Source organism: Ixodes scapularis, unplaced genomic scaffold (assembly GCF_016920785.2).
Source record: "Ixodes scapularis isolate PalLabHiFi unplaced genomic scaffold, ASM1692078v2 PGA_scaffold1__304_contigs__length_218370807, whole genome shotgun sequence".
In the NCBI taxonomy this organism is placed as follows: Eukaryota; Metazoa; Arthropoda; class Arachnida; order Ixodida; family Ixodidae; genus Ixodes; species Ixodes scapularis.
The window spans coordinates 93,742,671-93,759,575 of NW_024609846.1; the positions used below are offsets into that span (position 1 = coordinate 93,742,671).

General features: G+C 41.9%; 1 protein-coding gene across 1 annotated transcript in view; it reads left to right on the forward strand.

The window, feature by feature from the left end:
* The window catches only part of LOC120840957 (neprilysin-like), a 160,647-nt gene that overhangs the window by 88,975 nt on the left and 54,767 nt on the right, over window positions 1-16,905 (forward strand). Inside the window, exons 5-6 of the mRNA XM_040501452.1 lie at window positions 10,558-10,671; window positions 12,002-12,163. Coding sequence (XP_040357386.1) covers window positions 10,558-10,671; window positions 12,002-12,163 — 276 coding nt within the window. The remainder of the gene's footprint in view (window positions 1-10,557; window positions 10,672-12,001; window positions 12,164-16,905) is intronic.

Consider the following 16,905-nt stretch of genomic DNA (forward strand, 5'->3'; position numbering starts at 1 on the left):
CTGACGCAGAAAACAAATTGGAGGGGAGAAAAAGGACAGAGGAGGTCGCTCTTTATGTAGGGGGAAGGGGGTGTTAGGGGTGCATATTTGGAAGGGTGCGGGGGGGGGGGGGGGGGAGGGGGAGTGTATAAAACCCTGGCTGGAGCAAAGCACGCGAAAATTCTCGGGGGCCATGATCTAATGCACGGTACGTGAGAGATCACTTGGGAATAGAAGACGATGTTGGTTCATTTTGTGACTGCATAGCGCAGAGAAGGCAGAAGGAATGCAAACGAGAGTACGATATAGCTCTGTTTTGTGTTTGTTTTATCTTACGTGTGATAAGAGAAATTGCATCGTGCCGCTTGCAGCGGCACGATCCAAGCTTACGACAAGGTGTCACATAAACTTCTACTGCTTAAGATAGGTAAACTTAACATTGACTTTAACGTGTTCAACTGGATTTTTTTTAACCTATCTCTCTCAATCTGTAACGTGTAATGGCGCAAACTCCTCTCTCGCATCCATCTCTTCTGGTGAATCTCAAGGGTTCGTCTTAGGTCCTTTACTTTTTTTTTACATCATAGTAATGATTTGCAGACTTGTGCCTCGTCTTCAATGAAACTCTTTGCTGACGGCTGTGCTATTTACCGTGTTTTATCCAGCGACTCCGATTCACAAGAACTGCAACATGATTTAGATTCGATTTTGCAGTGATCTGAACTCAGGTCAATGCAGCTTAATATTACCAAATGCCAAACGATGCGCATAACACGTAAAGGTAAATTTTCTGCTACTTATAACCTTTACCACACACCCTTACAGCTTGCAGATTCATTCAAGTGTCTGGGCGTGATCATAACCGCCGCTTTTTCCTGGCAGCTGCATTTTAATGACGTGACTAACAATACTAATCGGAAGCTTGGCTATCTCAAACGCAGCTTCTACCTAGTTCCTTCATCAGTAAAGCTTTCTCTCTATAAAACGCTTGTATGACCTAAACTCGAGTATGCAGCTTCCATCTGGGATTCCTATATTAACTATCTCACCGACTCACTTGAGGCAGCTCAAAACAAGTTCGCACGTTTTATACTAGCCAATTATCAATCAATCAATCAATGTTTATTAAAGTGTCCAGGAACAACCAATCGGTCAGAGTGCTGGCACACTAAAAAAAAATGAGCAAAAACACACACATACAAACACGCATACAAACGAGTGCAGAAGGAGAACGTAGTTCTCCAGTCTGATAATAAAAATATTAACAAGTATGAAAGACACTCAGATTAACAAGGGAAATCAAAAGCACAAAACAGAGACATCACCAGGTGTGAGAGCAAAAAGCAAATACTACATCAGCGCTTCAGCTGATCAGCCCTTTTCCTGCAGGAGGAAGATTTGAACAGCATTTCCGAACTTGCTCCCGCATGAGTTAAAAATATCAATTGTGTCAGAGTAGCGATTATAACACTCCGCCGATCTTTGGATCGGGTTTAAGTTGCTAAAATGTCGAGCTATATAAAAAGATGATTGGAGCCGTGTAGGCACACGTGGAACTCTGAGGCTCACTTCGGACAGAAGGCTGGGAGAGTTAATCGAGCCGTGCAGGGTCTTAAACAAAAACAACAAATCTGCCTTCACCCGACGCTGCTGGAGGCTCAACAACTTGACAAGTTGCGAGTTACACACACCGTTCAGACAAGGATCACCATTCTCAAGGTAACGATATTTAAAGATAGAAATAAATTTGTTTTGGACTCGCTCGACAGATGAGCTGTTAGTTTTGGAAATGCCGTTCCAAACAACCGAGGCGTACTCTAGCTGGGATCTAACTAAGGAACAATACAGCGTAAAAAAAGCGGACGGGCTTTTGAACTCCTTCGTTATGCGAGACACGGCACCTAACGTGCGCAAGGCCGATTGAACCACTTTGATGACGTGAGTGTCGAATCTCAAGGTTGAATCAAAGACAACTCCAAGGCCCCTCAGTTCACTTACACGTGACAGCAGTTCGCCATAACTATATGGAAAGAATATATCATGGGTCTTGCGAGAATATGTCATTATTTTTGTTTTAGAATGATTCAAACGGAGGTCATTGTCTAAACACCAACGACCGAAGGAATATGCGTCATTCTGAAGCGCGATGCAATCCTTTAAGGTCGATATTTTTTTGTAAATTTTTATATCATCAGCGTACTGCAGAAATGAAGAATTTAATGTAACTCGAGAGACATCATTTACAAAAATATTAAAAAGGAGGGGGCCCAGGACAGATCCCTGAGGCACTCCAGAGCTTGCCTTGTACAAGCACGAGGTAGTATTGTTGACGCGGACGTAGGCTTGCCTATCAGACAAATAGCTTTTTAACAAATTGTATACCGAACCACATACTCCGTACGAAGAAAGCTTGTATAAGAGGATGTTGTGGTTGACTACGTCGAATGCCTTACTCAGGTCGAAATAAAAAATGTCAAGCTGACCTCTATTACAAACTACTTCAGAGGCAGCAGACATAAAAGATACGAGATTGGTGGATGTCGATCTGCCGGACATGAAACCATGCTGATTAGGAATGACTATACTACGAAACTTGAAGGAGAGAAATTGATGGATTACCATTTCAAAGAGTTTGGAAAAAGAAGAGAGAAGAGAAATCGGTCTGTAATTAAGAACATCACCACTATTTCCAGATTTCAGGACCGGAACAACCACTGCCAGTTTCCAGCCGTCAGGGAATATCCCTGATGTCAAGGAGTTATTGAAAATTGTGCACAGTATAGGCGTAAGTAATTCATGATAAGCCTTAACAATTGCAGCGGGTATCCCGTCATGACCTGCAGACAATGTGGGTTTCATTTTCCTAATACATAGCCTAACACATTCCTCATCGACAACCACAGAACCTAATGAGTCGCCAAAAACGTCCGAGTGAGGCAAAATAGATGAGGAGCAGTTATTATTATTAATGTAAACTGACGCAAAGTGATCAGCAAACAACTCAGACATGCCCTTCGCACTGTCGCTATGCTGATTCAAGACGATTTCGGACTCAATACTCTTCCCCAAGCGCGATTTAGCGTACCTCCAAAATTTCTTGGGATTTTTAACAAGATCTGATTCCACCGAGTCAGAATGCGCCTGGCGATCACGGTTTAAAATTTTCTTACATCGCTTTCTGCAAATTTTAAATTCAACTTCCCACTTTGGAAGACCACTTTTCTTAAACCTCCTGTGCAAAAAATCTTTCCGTTTTAAAAGCGTTCTGAGTTCACGAGAGAACCAGATAGGGAAGCGAGATTTTTTAGACGTTTTAAGAGGGATATACATGTCCATAGCCTCCTGAACAACAGTTCTGAGGAGATATACTTGGCCGTTGATATCAGACGACTCCAGGATAGAAGCCCAGTCAACACCCGAAAGATGGTGATACATTCCGGTGTAGTCCCCCGCTGAATACTTATATGATGTGTGTGGGGAAGGACCATTAGAGGGACTGAGGACCGGAGGATCAAAAACAGAAAGAACTACATCAAGAGCAGGGTGATAGCTATCCTCAGGAACCATAGAAAGTTCACTTCGAGCCACACGTATACCGTCCGTGTTTGAAAAGCATAAATCTAAAGCATTACCTTGGTCGTTTAGAATGTTATTGTGCTGTCTAAGATCTAAAAAGGAAGTAAAGTTGAGGAGATAGTTGCACTTTTGTTTACAATAAAAGTTGTCAGTAAGGACATTGAATTGTGTCCAGTTAATCCCTGGAGCGTTAAAATCCCCCAAGATTAAGATATTGCTCCCCTGTGAATCATTAATAGTATTTTAAATGTCAGCAAGACATCTTTGGAAATCATCTGGTGTCGTCTGAGGAGGAAGGTAAAACAGACCTATTAAAATACGTTCTCTGCTAGAACACTCAATTTCAACCCACAGAGACTCAGGAAATCTCTCCAGATCTTCACGTCTTCGTGAACTATATTGTTTGTTAACCGCGACCAATACACCGCCTCCTACTCGGCCCCGGGAAGAGAAATCACGATCATGACGGTAGACATCAAAACAAGGCGGAAAGTAGTCGGAGGAACTAACACTAGGACATAACCAAGTTTCCGTTAAGCAAACAATTGAGTAATTAGATAGAGTAATGTTGGCAAAGAAACATTCAGCTTTCGTCCGCAGGCCACGGACATTCTGGTAAAACAAATCGACGTTACTCATCTTTGTATTTAGTGTTGGGCTTGTGGGCTTCTTCAGACGAGTGAAGGAGTTCTTGACGAAGAGCGCCTCTGAAAGGTTTAAAAAGACAATCCTTCGGCCACAAAGCAGGGTCAGAGAGTTTCTCAAAGTCTTCGGCAGCTACAGAGACGTGAAAAGAGGTGTGAGTGTTGTAGCGAGTCTTCAGTCGGTGGCACTTCAAGTTTTCCACATCGAGGGAACACAGATGCCCAACGACGTCAGTAGAGGTGGTGACCGGATCCAGCTTGGTCACAAACAATGCCCTCCGGCGGGAAGATGAGGGGGCAACGCTCAGCTTGCACGCCACGGACGCTCCGGCTTGCGCGGGGATTCGAGTCTTCGGGCTGATCGGAATGGGCTTCACAGAAAGTGGATCATCTACCGATGCCTCGCTCACCAGCGCAGAGACCGGTGCCTGCGGGCTCATGGGGTTCGGCTTACCAGGCAGCGCATCATCTTTCGTCGTCCCGTCTGCTGGTGCACCTGCAGGCTTTGCAGAGAGAGCCGAGGCAGGAGGGCTGCAGCAAATGTTTTTCCTCCACAGGGCCCTGCCTGAACTTCAACATCAGTTCTTGCACGCTTACCAAGCACATCGCGTAGGCTGCGAACTTCCGCCCGGAGACAGGCGATGGAGCCTGCCTGGAGCTCCGCCTGCTGTCTCTGCTCACGACGGAGACGCGCGTTGTCTTCACTGAGGGAAGCAACCTCCTCGGTGAGGAAAGAAATTCCTTCCAGCGCGTCGAGGAGAAGGGACCGAAGGGACTGAAGGCTGGCGTCCCCACGTGCGTCGAGGCCATCGGGAGAGGAGGCAGGCAGCGTCGCCGGACGAGTAGGGGAGGCCGATGGCGGAAATCGCACTGCTAGTGTCACATTAACGAAAAATAACTTACTGCTTCCAAGTCTCGCATATCGTCGCAGAATCTGTCGACTTTGTCTTTTTCATAAGATCTACCCCCATATTCCTGAACTCAATGCACAGCTAATAATCCAACTTTCGCTTGTTTCCGCACGCACTGATCATCATCACAAAGTCGGTGTCCCGTTTCGCCACTCTAATTCTTTTTCTGCATCGTTCATTCCTGAATCTTCCAATGATTGGAATCGTTTACCTGCATCACTTAACATCAATCGTTGGCTACACTATTTTTGTACTAGAATAGATAGTTATCAGTTCTCTACTGTTTGAGTATTTATATTCCGATTGTGCCTAATTTTTTTTTTTTTTTTTTATTTCCCGCTTTGTTCTGTATTTCTCCGTGCCTTGAGAATAAAATAAATAAATAAGTATCATTTTCTATTTTAAATAATGATTGTGTGAATTAGATGACACAGAACCTTGAATATATTTGCTACGCATCAGTTTGGGCGGCACATGAGCATAGAAAAGAAAGTAAGCGCGGCTGAAACCGGCCAATTCTTGACCGGCTGTTCTCGGGAGGAAAAAAAAAATCGAATTTAGAGCCGCAAATTGTGTTCTGTGTAGTTGGGCTCTTATAGATTATGTTCAAATAAAAACCTCGGTGAGCATAAATACTCTGTCAGCGTCCTTTCATAAGAAAACAAATAATTTTCGACTTACATTTATTTCCTAGCACACACACTCAGCAAATATTAGTACGATAGATACACCACCTAAACACATCTTCGTTAAACGTTTCAATGCGCTCTGTTTGTTGGTTTTTTTATACGAATATTTTTGGCTCCCCAGCAGGGCTCGGAAATTTCGTAGATAAGGTCTTTAGAAAATTATGAGTTTTGTGGCGCAAATTACGACACGCAGCTCCTGATACGAAACCTTTCGCATACAAAATTTTCGTGATTGGTTTTCTGGAAAACGCAAGTGTAATCTTGAATTCCTAAGAGAAACGACCAGAAATGGCACAAAGAAGAGCGTTTAAATTTATTTTCGTGTAATGGAACAGTTAACTGCAGTTAGCAACCTGCTAAATGAAGCACACCTAGCTATCCTTAGTACCAGGAATACTCTTAAAAATTTCAACTACTCTTTCAAATCAAATCCATGACATTATCGACATCAAACGGGTATATATCATTTTCTGCACGTTCCAATACACCTAGCAACGAAAATGACATGTTCCACTATTCATTTTTCTCTCGCTCCGTCAAATATTTTTAACAACGTTCCTTTTGAAATAACAAGCTCCAGTTGCCTAAATTAATTTCAACACGAAAAAAAAAAAACATTTTGACGTTGAGTCAAACCTTACTTTTGTTTTCTTGCTTGCAAGTTTGTGGTTTTTGTAAAGTGAAAGAGATTAGTTTTTGTCAAAATTTAGGAGGCCGTCGATTATACTCTGCCACCGCGTTGTGTACGCCCTTCGCACTCTTTTACCATAATATGTTTTGTGCTCGTGTATTGTTTTGTATTGTTAATGAAGTCAATGGTATGCCAATCAGGATCTGAGAGATATATTAAGGTAGTCTCTTTTTACAAACATGCAAATCTAATAACTCAGCCGCAAGAATTCATTCCAAACACTTAAAACAAATGAAAAACTGAGTTAGGATAAATATTGCGTTTTTCATCTTTGTTTGGACGAACAAAGCGTTGCTTTTGTCATTTGCATGTATATCACTTTCTTGTTGTTTCGAGATCTTTGGAAATAAGATATGTGGCGGTGTCTGCGTAAGGCAGCCTAGCTCGCAGCGTCCTCACTTCAAAACTGTAAAATGTCTTTAATTATATTAAAAAAAAAAGTTGCTCCGGATATAATAGAATATCTTACAACTTAACTCAACTTAACACTTTTATCTATTTACTGTATGCCATAAAATTATCTTCTGAAACCTGAATATAATTAGTTTCAAGGTGGAAAAATGTGTTTACCTTCAGATATTTCGACTTTTAATGAAAATTTACATTTCTTTTTTTTTTTTTTTTTTGTATTTAGTCGACTGATGAACGCAGGGCGTAACAATTATTTTATTCACCTTTCTTGCTTCGTGATTCGTCCTTCTGTTTTCTTATCGACTAATGCGCGCGTTTCTTACGATGTTGATGGACTATAAAAATGATAATAACAATACTTGTATTCACCTCAAGAACCGTAGTAGCGTAAAAAAATTTGCTTCTCGCGTAGCATTGCTCACTTACTCCTTTATGTGGCGAGTTAAGATATATGTGTAAGTAAATTCTAGAATAGTTTGTCGTTATTTCATCGAGACCTGCACGTTTAAAACGTCCAAAGCATAATTTCTTCCTCCAAGAACCAAATCTTCTAAGAGCTACTTCGTGCAGCGTATGAATAATGCGCAAAACTACTCTTTTTTGTGACAGCTAGAATAGTTTATATCGGCATTTATAATGCTGCTCGCCTACTGCGGTATTTTGCACCCTTGTCAGATTTCAAGAACTTAGTCTTTACTAAATTGCACAGAATTCGACAATTCCTCACGCAGCACAAACGGCATATGCATCCAGAGACGCCTCGTGTGCGTTTCATGACGCAACGTGATGCGCGGAATAACACAGTCGGAAAGTGCGTTCAAAATAGACCGCTGCCTCTCGGCGTTCCCGTTTAATGGCTTTCTGAAACTTTATAGGTTCAGACACCCGCTGTTTTTGTATTTCTTGTTCTTGAATTGAGAAAACATGAGCGCCGACTTTAGTGGCGACTGAACTTTTTTCTATTCGCGACATGTTTTCTAAACATGGCAGACACCTTGACAAACGACCGTTGGGCAACCCGGCTCAGTGCTCCAAGGTGAAGTTCCTCCAAGTATCTAAAGTATATTACATATAGGAAGGCGTTCTAGGTGTTGTGAAAGATGCCAATCCCGACTGCGACCGTGCTAAAAAACAAACAAACAAAAACATTTCTTTAATGTTTTAGAAAAACAAAACAACCAAACAGTATCCTACATATTGAGAAAAAGCTCAGCACGTAGGAAACGTGCGATTGTCGTGACTTTAACCTCCATTGCGAAGATTATGAACGACGCAGTGCTTTTTGATTCGAGCCGGTATTCGCACGCCACTAGAATCTAGTTATGTAGTTTCTGCGCACGTGCAGTGCCCACACCTGGTGTTGGCAAACGTGGGCTTGTTGGTCAACAGCGCGCTGGTGTATTGGTCGGATTCAATCGAATTCAGTCGCGCTCATTCTTGTTTCCGTGGTCACGTGGCGTTTAAACTATGTGTACCAAATATATTCAAAGTCGTGGGTTACCTAAGACACACATTAAATATAAAGGCTTCGAGGTTGGGACTCTCGCTGCCGTCTAATTAATTAAAGCTTTAATTCGCATTTTCTTTTAGTTTGTTTCGGCAATATAGCGTTGTCTTTTCGGGGACACGAATACCCCGTGGCACTCATAATGAATATAATAATTTATATTTTTGTTTTGTATAACCATGGTGCCCAGAACGCTTCTCGGACTGCTGTGTTTACTGTGTCCTAAACAGTGGTGCCTCGATTTTCGCGTGATGAGGTCATCGACGTATCATGCTGTTGCCTGCTGCGATCCTGGCGGTGTCCGAACAGCGGTGGTAAAGGCGACAGAAGCCTGTTTTGCTGCTGGTCACTCTCCAGCTTGACAGTTCACAGTTCACGGAAGCGATCAGGGCTTGGGACGCCGCGACGATGGCGACACTCGCGTTCGTTCGTACCTTTTGCCGGGTCGTGTACCGCCAACCGCCAGGATCGCTATATCCGACAGCATGACACACCAACCCCAATGATGTCACTCGTGGCCACTTCAGGAACACCTTTGATGTGTGGGCGAGACAGAGCACGCTAAACACACCATTCTTGGACGCTTGCCATGCACCGTAGTCAAACTGCCGGGAGTAGCTCTGGACGTCGGCTTCACTGTAGGCAACCGTGCACACAGGGGAAGCTCTGACTGAAACGGAAGTTCACGCCTGGCGCCGAGTTGGTATAGGGGTGGACGGTCTTCACGTTCCCGTTTGCCTTCATAATTCAGAAGTAATAAGTACGGACGTTCAGCTTAATTGGACCGAGAAACAAAGTCTTACGGCCGGGAAACAAAGAACTTTCCTCTCCCGCGTGAGGTTATTTCGTCAGGACCACATGACACGTCGTGTCCCCAAGCGTCGCTATTGGTTGCAGCGTGTTTTGCTTGTTTGTTTCGTTCACTTAATGTTAGAAATTCCGGCCCCACTGTGTTCAAGCGTGGCCAAGCAGAATATCCGCCTCCAAATGATAACTTTTTTCGTGTTTTTTTGTTCTTTTCTTTAACAGTCTAGGTCGCCAGGCACTAGAGAAGACCGGGCAGTTGAGGAGGAAGAGTGTGACTGTGATAAACGCACGATTTCAGAAGTCAGTGCGTGCAGACAAAAAACGAATTGCCTTATTAGTCCCTGTGCTACTCTCTTGTTTTAGTATTACGAAGAAAACACAAAAAAAAAAACGTTCGTTCGAAACAAATACCTCAATCCTTGTTGTCCTTCTTGTCTTTTTCAGATGAAAAGAATAGCGGATTTTTTTCCAATGATAATTACAGTAAGTGGCGATTGTTTACACACGACGCGGACATAACATTTTGTAAAAAGTGACTTCTGAATTACTTCGTTTGACACACATGTGCAAGCGGGAAGAAAACGGACAAGCTTTAGTTTGAGCCCAGTGAAGGCGCTGTACATACTGTGGCATGTATAACTCGCTAAAATGCCACATTTTTTTTATATATTCGTGTACAATCTGCTTTGAAAGGCTTATTTCATGCCTGCAGTTATCGCTTTCACCACACTGTTCTTTCAGATTTTCGGCAGACAAATTGTAATCGTGAAATTATAAATCTTGATTTTTCAGCGGCTTACTTTGTTAGCGCGCTGTAGAACAATCATATTTCAAGAACGACATTTAAATTTTGAGGTCTTGACTGGGCTGATTTACGTGTTCGTTCTTCTTGTTCTCTTTTAGACTTATTTCAACAGTCTTTTTCTAAACCCATGAAAAAGTATATATTTCCTGAAGGCGTATTCAGATCACTAAAATGTATTTTACCATCACTATCTAAATCACCCGTTCCACAAATACAGCTGCGCATTTTTTTTAATAGTTTTTGTAGGGCAGGTTAGTGAGTGAGGCTTGTAGTATATATACTTCGCAGGCTTCATCCTGCAGCGTGACTGAAAAATGGAACAATAAGTAGGACATTCCGGATTAGAGACGATGTAGCTACTATAGTTAGCAAGTGTGACTGTTACCTTACATATAAGCAGCTCAATTGATCTCATATTCAGCCCTTGCGCAATGTGCTAAGCGAAGTTTTTCACCCCGTGATAGGTGGAGGAACCTGTGTTTTCTTTTTATAGTATTCTCTCTAAAGTGCAACATAGTAACGTTTGCATGAAGTCAGCGTTTTCTGACAAAGTATTGTATTTATTTCCATTACTTCTTTCAGACTTGTCTCACAACTGTATCGGCGAACATTGTCGCAACGTGTGCATAACTGAAGCCTGCGTAAAAGCTGGTAAGTGCCTACCGAAAGCACTCTTTGCTCGATAGTTTACCAACTTACGAGATTGATTTTTGGATAATCATAAAAATATCTTGTCACCATTCCCCTGTTGAAATTATTCATCATCTCAATATATAATGAATATTTAGCGAGTCCATTTACTCACTTATTATTTTAGATAAAGAAATTAGGCACGCACTATAAACCTCTGCTCAAAATCTGCAAAAGGGGTAAGCACGTGCAAAATTGCTTTCCGGGAATTAAGTAAAAAAAAAAAAAAAAAAAAAGAATGCCTTTACACGCTTTGCAAGACTCCAAGTATTTTAGCATCTTGTGTACTTCTAGAACATTGTAGCACTCTTGAACCAATTTTTTACTCGTGTTTAGTTTGTGGATTTTAAGAATTTTAAGCTAGAAAAAAGCGAAGAGAAAACTTACGAAAAAAAAAAAAGCAGCATTATGAGTTCCATAATGGCACATATATACAAAAATAAATACCTGGGCCCAAAAAAATCCAACTTCGCTCTCTTTTTTTTTTTTTTTTTGTGGCTGTTACGTGCACAGCTAACGTTGCCAGGCACGCGGCGTTATAGAAGCACGGACAAATGTTGTTGTTTTTGTTTTGACAATAGATGTCTATTTAATATGTAGTAAATTGTGCAAGTAGTAAGCGGTTTGCCCGCGTGAATGAGAGACGGATCCCTTTTGCCATCTACTCCAAGCTTAAAAAAACGATAATGGAGTTATAACTGCTATGTGGACAGGGACAGTGAGCGTGACGATTTTACTTGTTCGTATTATTCTACTGCACGTCGTATTAGCGAAATTAGATTGTAGTTTATATTATTCTCTGGGATCCTCCAATTTTTTTTCGCAGTGATTGAATATGCCGGCGTTTTCCATAGGAAGGAAACGCTCGTCTTCTTTTTAGTATCTATGAGGAACCGAGCTCAAGGTGAGGAGGAAAAGGGCGAAATGAAATAGAAGAGTAAACTACGAACAGTCAATAAACAATAAAACGTTACCACATTTATTGACTCTATCATCTCAATTAGTGCACGTCATTCTAACTAGTGTGATTTCCTTTCCACCTCTGTCCTCTCCTCCGAGGGGAAAAAAACAACTTAAATAGCGGTAACATTGTATCTCCTACTTTTTTTTTTTAGACAAACTATTTTACTAGTTTTTTTATGCCCTCTAAAGTAAACATATGCTATCTCGCAAAGCCTTCATCTGACCCCATATTTCTTTTGAGAGATCAAAGCATATAAACTGTCCTCGATTAAAAACGAATCCTCCTCAGGCGACAAACAAAATTTATCAATTCGCTGAACATGCACAGCCGCCACCATCTTGCGGAACATGGATCCGAGCGTGGACCCGTGCACGGACTTCTACAACTACGCATGCGGGAGCTGGAAGCACCACCACGTGTTGCCCCCCGACAGGCCGCACTCCGACACGTTCGCCGTCATGAAGGACGAACTCAAGGTACTGCTCAAAGGTAACTTCACTGGCCAAACTAGCGAGAACCGGCGGCCCAGAGGTGCACCGCAGAGTATGCCCCTGCTACACAGCTTTCCCGAACAGCACTCAGGGAACCAGTCACAGTCATCTACAAAGATAGCTTGGTAACAGACGGAACCACGAGCAAATGTTTTGTTGCAGCTTAAAAAAAAAGCAGGACAAGCAGCTCCCCTAAAGTCCTCCACTCCTTCCACTTTAGGAGAGGTAACGCTAGAGAAGAGCTGAGAGAGAAGGCGAGTTCCCTCGCCTCCCCTCCAGCGTTCACTATGCCTAATTGAAAAGAGTGGAGGGCTTCGCTAGAGGAATTTATACCAAGGAAGACATTTCACTCCTCTTGAAAGCGAAATGTATTCCTCATTTGACTCCTTTGCTATAGTTGATCTTGACCAGGATTACATCATAAATAGAAAGCTTTAGCAGAGCGTAAAGACACCCGCGTTAGCACTGCGTACGACCCACGCAAGATCTCAACGGAACGCTGCGGATTGCATCAAACTAGCGCTTTTAGTGGGAAGGAACGCAAACGCATATGAAAGATGTTGAAGCGCCCCCCCCCCTTTCCTCCCCCCCCCCCCCCCCAATCTGGATTTGCATGTGGAAACTACTCCAGGCAATCCAAGGCCTGTATTCGACAAAGCAAATCGGATGCCACGAATCCCATCGCTGCCTAAATGACATAGATCGCTTCCCCTGTGCCGGCTGTGAACGCGCTTTGTTCTTTTTGTTTAACTATACGGTCAGCTGTTTGAGGTATGGTTCGCATTTTTCAATCTGGGGAAGTCTCGCACTGTCCCACGCGTGACGAGTGCAACGAGAAGGGCACGCAGATGACCGCTCCGTACGCACGCAAAAACCGATAGCGAGGCAACGCACGCGTAGCTCGCGGCATTGCGTGCGTATGTTCCATGCGCAGTGTGGAGCACGCAACGCTAATGCAAACGCGCGGTGCTTGCCTTTGCTGCTATGCACAATACTACAATTCTCTAATTACACTGAGTCCTTGCAAAATCGAGCTCTCCGTTTCATTTTTTTCCTTCGGAGTATTGACCCTTTTCTTGTGTCAGAGAATTCGAAAATCGTGCCCAGTTGCAAAATTTGCCATAACGTCGGAAACGTGCGCATATAAACCTTTTTTCGCGAACCTTTTTTTATTAGTACATGCTCCACGATTTTTTTCAGGCACCTTACGTTATGCTTTTAGGACGGCATCACATATATAAAGATAAACGCATCACATGCCATTCATCTTTTTGTGCACACTCATTCATGCCACAAACAGTCGTCGATTGGAAACACTTGCCAGCACAAATATCCATCGAAAATGGTATAACAAAATGTCAGGAACTCGTGTGCAGTAATAATGACATCTAGTGTTTTTTTCACTCGTCTACTCGGGTGTATCTTTTTTATAATATTAATTGGTTTAGCTTGATTTTGTTATTTTGTGTTGCTGTCATATTCCCATTTTTGTTATTTAATATATTTTCTGTATCTTATACCCCCCCCCCCCCCCCCACCCCTTTATAAACTCCATGGAAGGACTTTAAAGTCGGGGTCACACTGTTTATACATCATACACAAGGCTGCCTGCATACAGATTAGAACGCGAGTCACCACGAGATTCGTGCTTCGAATGCCGTACGGCAATAGGTTCAAGGAGAAACATGGCACGCGGCATTCGAACCACGGATATTGCGGTGACTCGTGTTTGCGGACTGTCTTTCTTATGTTGGTATAGTGTGACCCCGACTTTAATGGTATTTAAAAACGAATGGGCGGAATATGAATTCTCCCTACTGAAGTATTTGGCGGAAGAATGTTTCACCTAAAGTATAAGCTGGGCTTCAAAGTAAGGACACATTAGTTTTCATGTTTCTTAAATTATTGCTTCTAATCACCTGAGGCTTAATTTTAAATCACTTCGTTGTTAAAAAAATGTGAGAACAGATCGTGACATAGCAAAACAATGTAACCTGAGCTTTTCGGCAGCTAAAGCTCGGGGAGGCGCATTTTCTAAACGTAACTATCGCTAATTGCGCCCGCTCTCCATAAGGCAACAAACGGGCAACGCTCACAAGGCTAGGTGACGCAAGCTACCGCCCGTTATTAATGGTACGCCATTGGCATCTATCTATTTATCCATCTATCCACCCAGACAAACAATCGGAGAATTGAGTGTCTGTAATCTCAGCGTAGTTTACTATATAGTGGCTCTACTTTCGCCCTCAAAATTGAAGTTTGCTATGTAACACGAACGTGACACATGAAACACTACTTATGACAGCGCTAATCTCAATTTTGCTAGAATAGTTTTCTTTTTCCCCTGAGTTTTGAAGATGAGAACATTGGGGGAGTTATACGTTACTAAAATAATAAAAGACGGACACGACGACAGGTCTTTTAATTTTAAACACACCTTATGTGATAAAAGTTGGAAGGTGATCGAGTTCGTTTCTGTGTTTATTTTTTTCAATAAAGTATACTTTTTTTTGTTTACCTAATCACCTTTTGGTGTTTTATTGCTTTGCATATCGCAGTACTTGGCTCATTGAGTACTCTGGGTACAAGTGGAAGCACGACCTCAGAACGTGGTGACCGAAGAGTCAGCATTACAAATAATACAGACTTTCATGAAATGCAATGCGTACGACCAACTGGCATATCAGGTATCCGCTCTCTGCCATCAAGCCCTCGTAAAGGGCCACCAGATTTCTCTTCAGTGCATACCAGGCCACTGTGGAATCCCCGGAAATAATGCAGCAGACAGAGCCGCCAAGTCAACGATCAGTGCCGATTCAATTCTGATACCTTACTCCAAAAGTGACACCAACTCTAGAGTTCAAACCTTGGCAAAGACAATTTCATTAGGACACTGGATGAACGTAAAAACACACGACCGGAGATTATACTCTCTAGACCCCCAACGAGCCTTTCGCGTTCCATGCGGAGTTTCAAGAAGACTGGAAACAACTCTGCACCGACTGCGACTAGGTGTAGCATATACACCGGAGTTCCTCTGTCGAATAGGACAGAACATCTGCGGGAATAGCACCAGCTGTGAGGTGGAGGGGTCAATTGAGCATATCTTATGCCAGTGTGTTAAGTTCGAGGAAGAACGCCGAACGCTTAAAAAAACATTGTAAAAAATAGATTCGCGTCCGTTTAGCGCTTTTCAAAGTGCTTGGCAGCTGGGACACAACCGAACAGTTTATGAAGGCCACCGAGGCTCTAATACGATTTCTGAGAAACACAGGACTTTCGGACAGACTCTAAATGACTGAGAACTTTATATGAGACTGTTTACATAATTCACTTGATCATAATCATCTTCATTGACAATTTTCACCTCATATTCCTACCCCACTGCTATGTATTTCCTTCCCCCTCTCCCTATCCCCGGTGCAGAGCAGCAAACTAAAATTAACGTTCGGGTTAAAATCTCTGTCTTTCGTTCATAAAGCACTACTACTACCTACTACTGCTATGTGCAGTGAAACAACCAACGTGTCAATTGCTTTGCTACCTGTCGGCGATCTACACGAGAAGAATAGCACCGTGATGGGTGTAATTTATTATAATAGAATATATAAAATAATTTGAATTGTGGCGCTTTACATGGTGACTCAGATGATGTGTGCAAATGTTTTCTACAGATTTAACACGACGCATGGTTTAAAAAAATGTCTGAGATGAGCGACCTATTCTAATCCAGTACCGGCGACGCGCTAATGACAGGTCGGATGACACTGAAGCAGGTCATTTATATTTTATAATGAACTACACAATAATTGTTAAATAAGATTTATAGTTCACTGGAAATATAGAAAATAGACGAAGAGGGATCAAATTGCCTAGATAGGTTACAAACACCTTATGCCTGCTTTGATCAGGTAAGAAAAAATGTAAAAAGAAAATAAAATCAATGATATTCACCTTTTATGCCTGAAAATCAGTTTCAAATAGTCTTTAAGCATAACAAAGAAGTAGTTTTAGGAGGTGCACATAGACAATGATGAGCTTAAGCAGGTCAATCTAGGTAATTTTATCTCAAATTTGCTTGATTACGAAGTGAAACGAAGATGCAAAACCTAGTGCTTGTGAAATGGTAAAGTTAAGGAGGCAATGGAGGAACGTAAGGAAGCTTTTAAAAAATAAAAGTAGATATTTAAGCGTAGTTGGCACCAGAAATAAAAGTAAATAAAAAATGAATACATTTACAAGACGTCGAATGGTGCATTTTGTTTAATCAGTGCAACAGCCAAAAAAAAAAAAAAAAGGAACAAGAACAAAGTTACTATGTAAACTAAAACTTAAAATAAAATCCCCAAAAAAAAGGTTGAAAGAACTTTGAATTAGAAGAGAAAAACGTGGGGCAGAGGCTCATTGGTGGAACTAATTAGTTGTCATCTTGAAGATGATACATCGCTGTAACGTAGAGAAACATTAAAGTAAAAAAAAAAAAATTATTTACGACGCAAGAAATACGGGAGGTAATATAGCAAGGTATATAAAAAAAATATTTTTTGCTTCCTAAGTTTACGAGGGGCATTGACGAAAATAGTTTTATATTTATTTTACAAAGCTTACGGGGGGCATTTAATTTGTAATTTCTCATTTTTTTAATCTGGATTGTGAGCAGGTAGAGTCATGGGACGCGTTTTAATATAAGCGAAATATTATTGGCAATTAGTACGAGGTACATGATAAATGTTAAAGTGA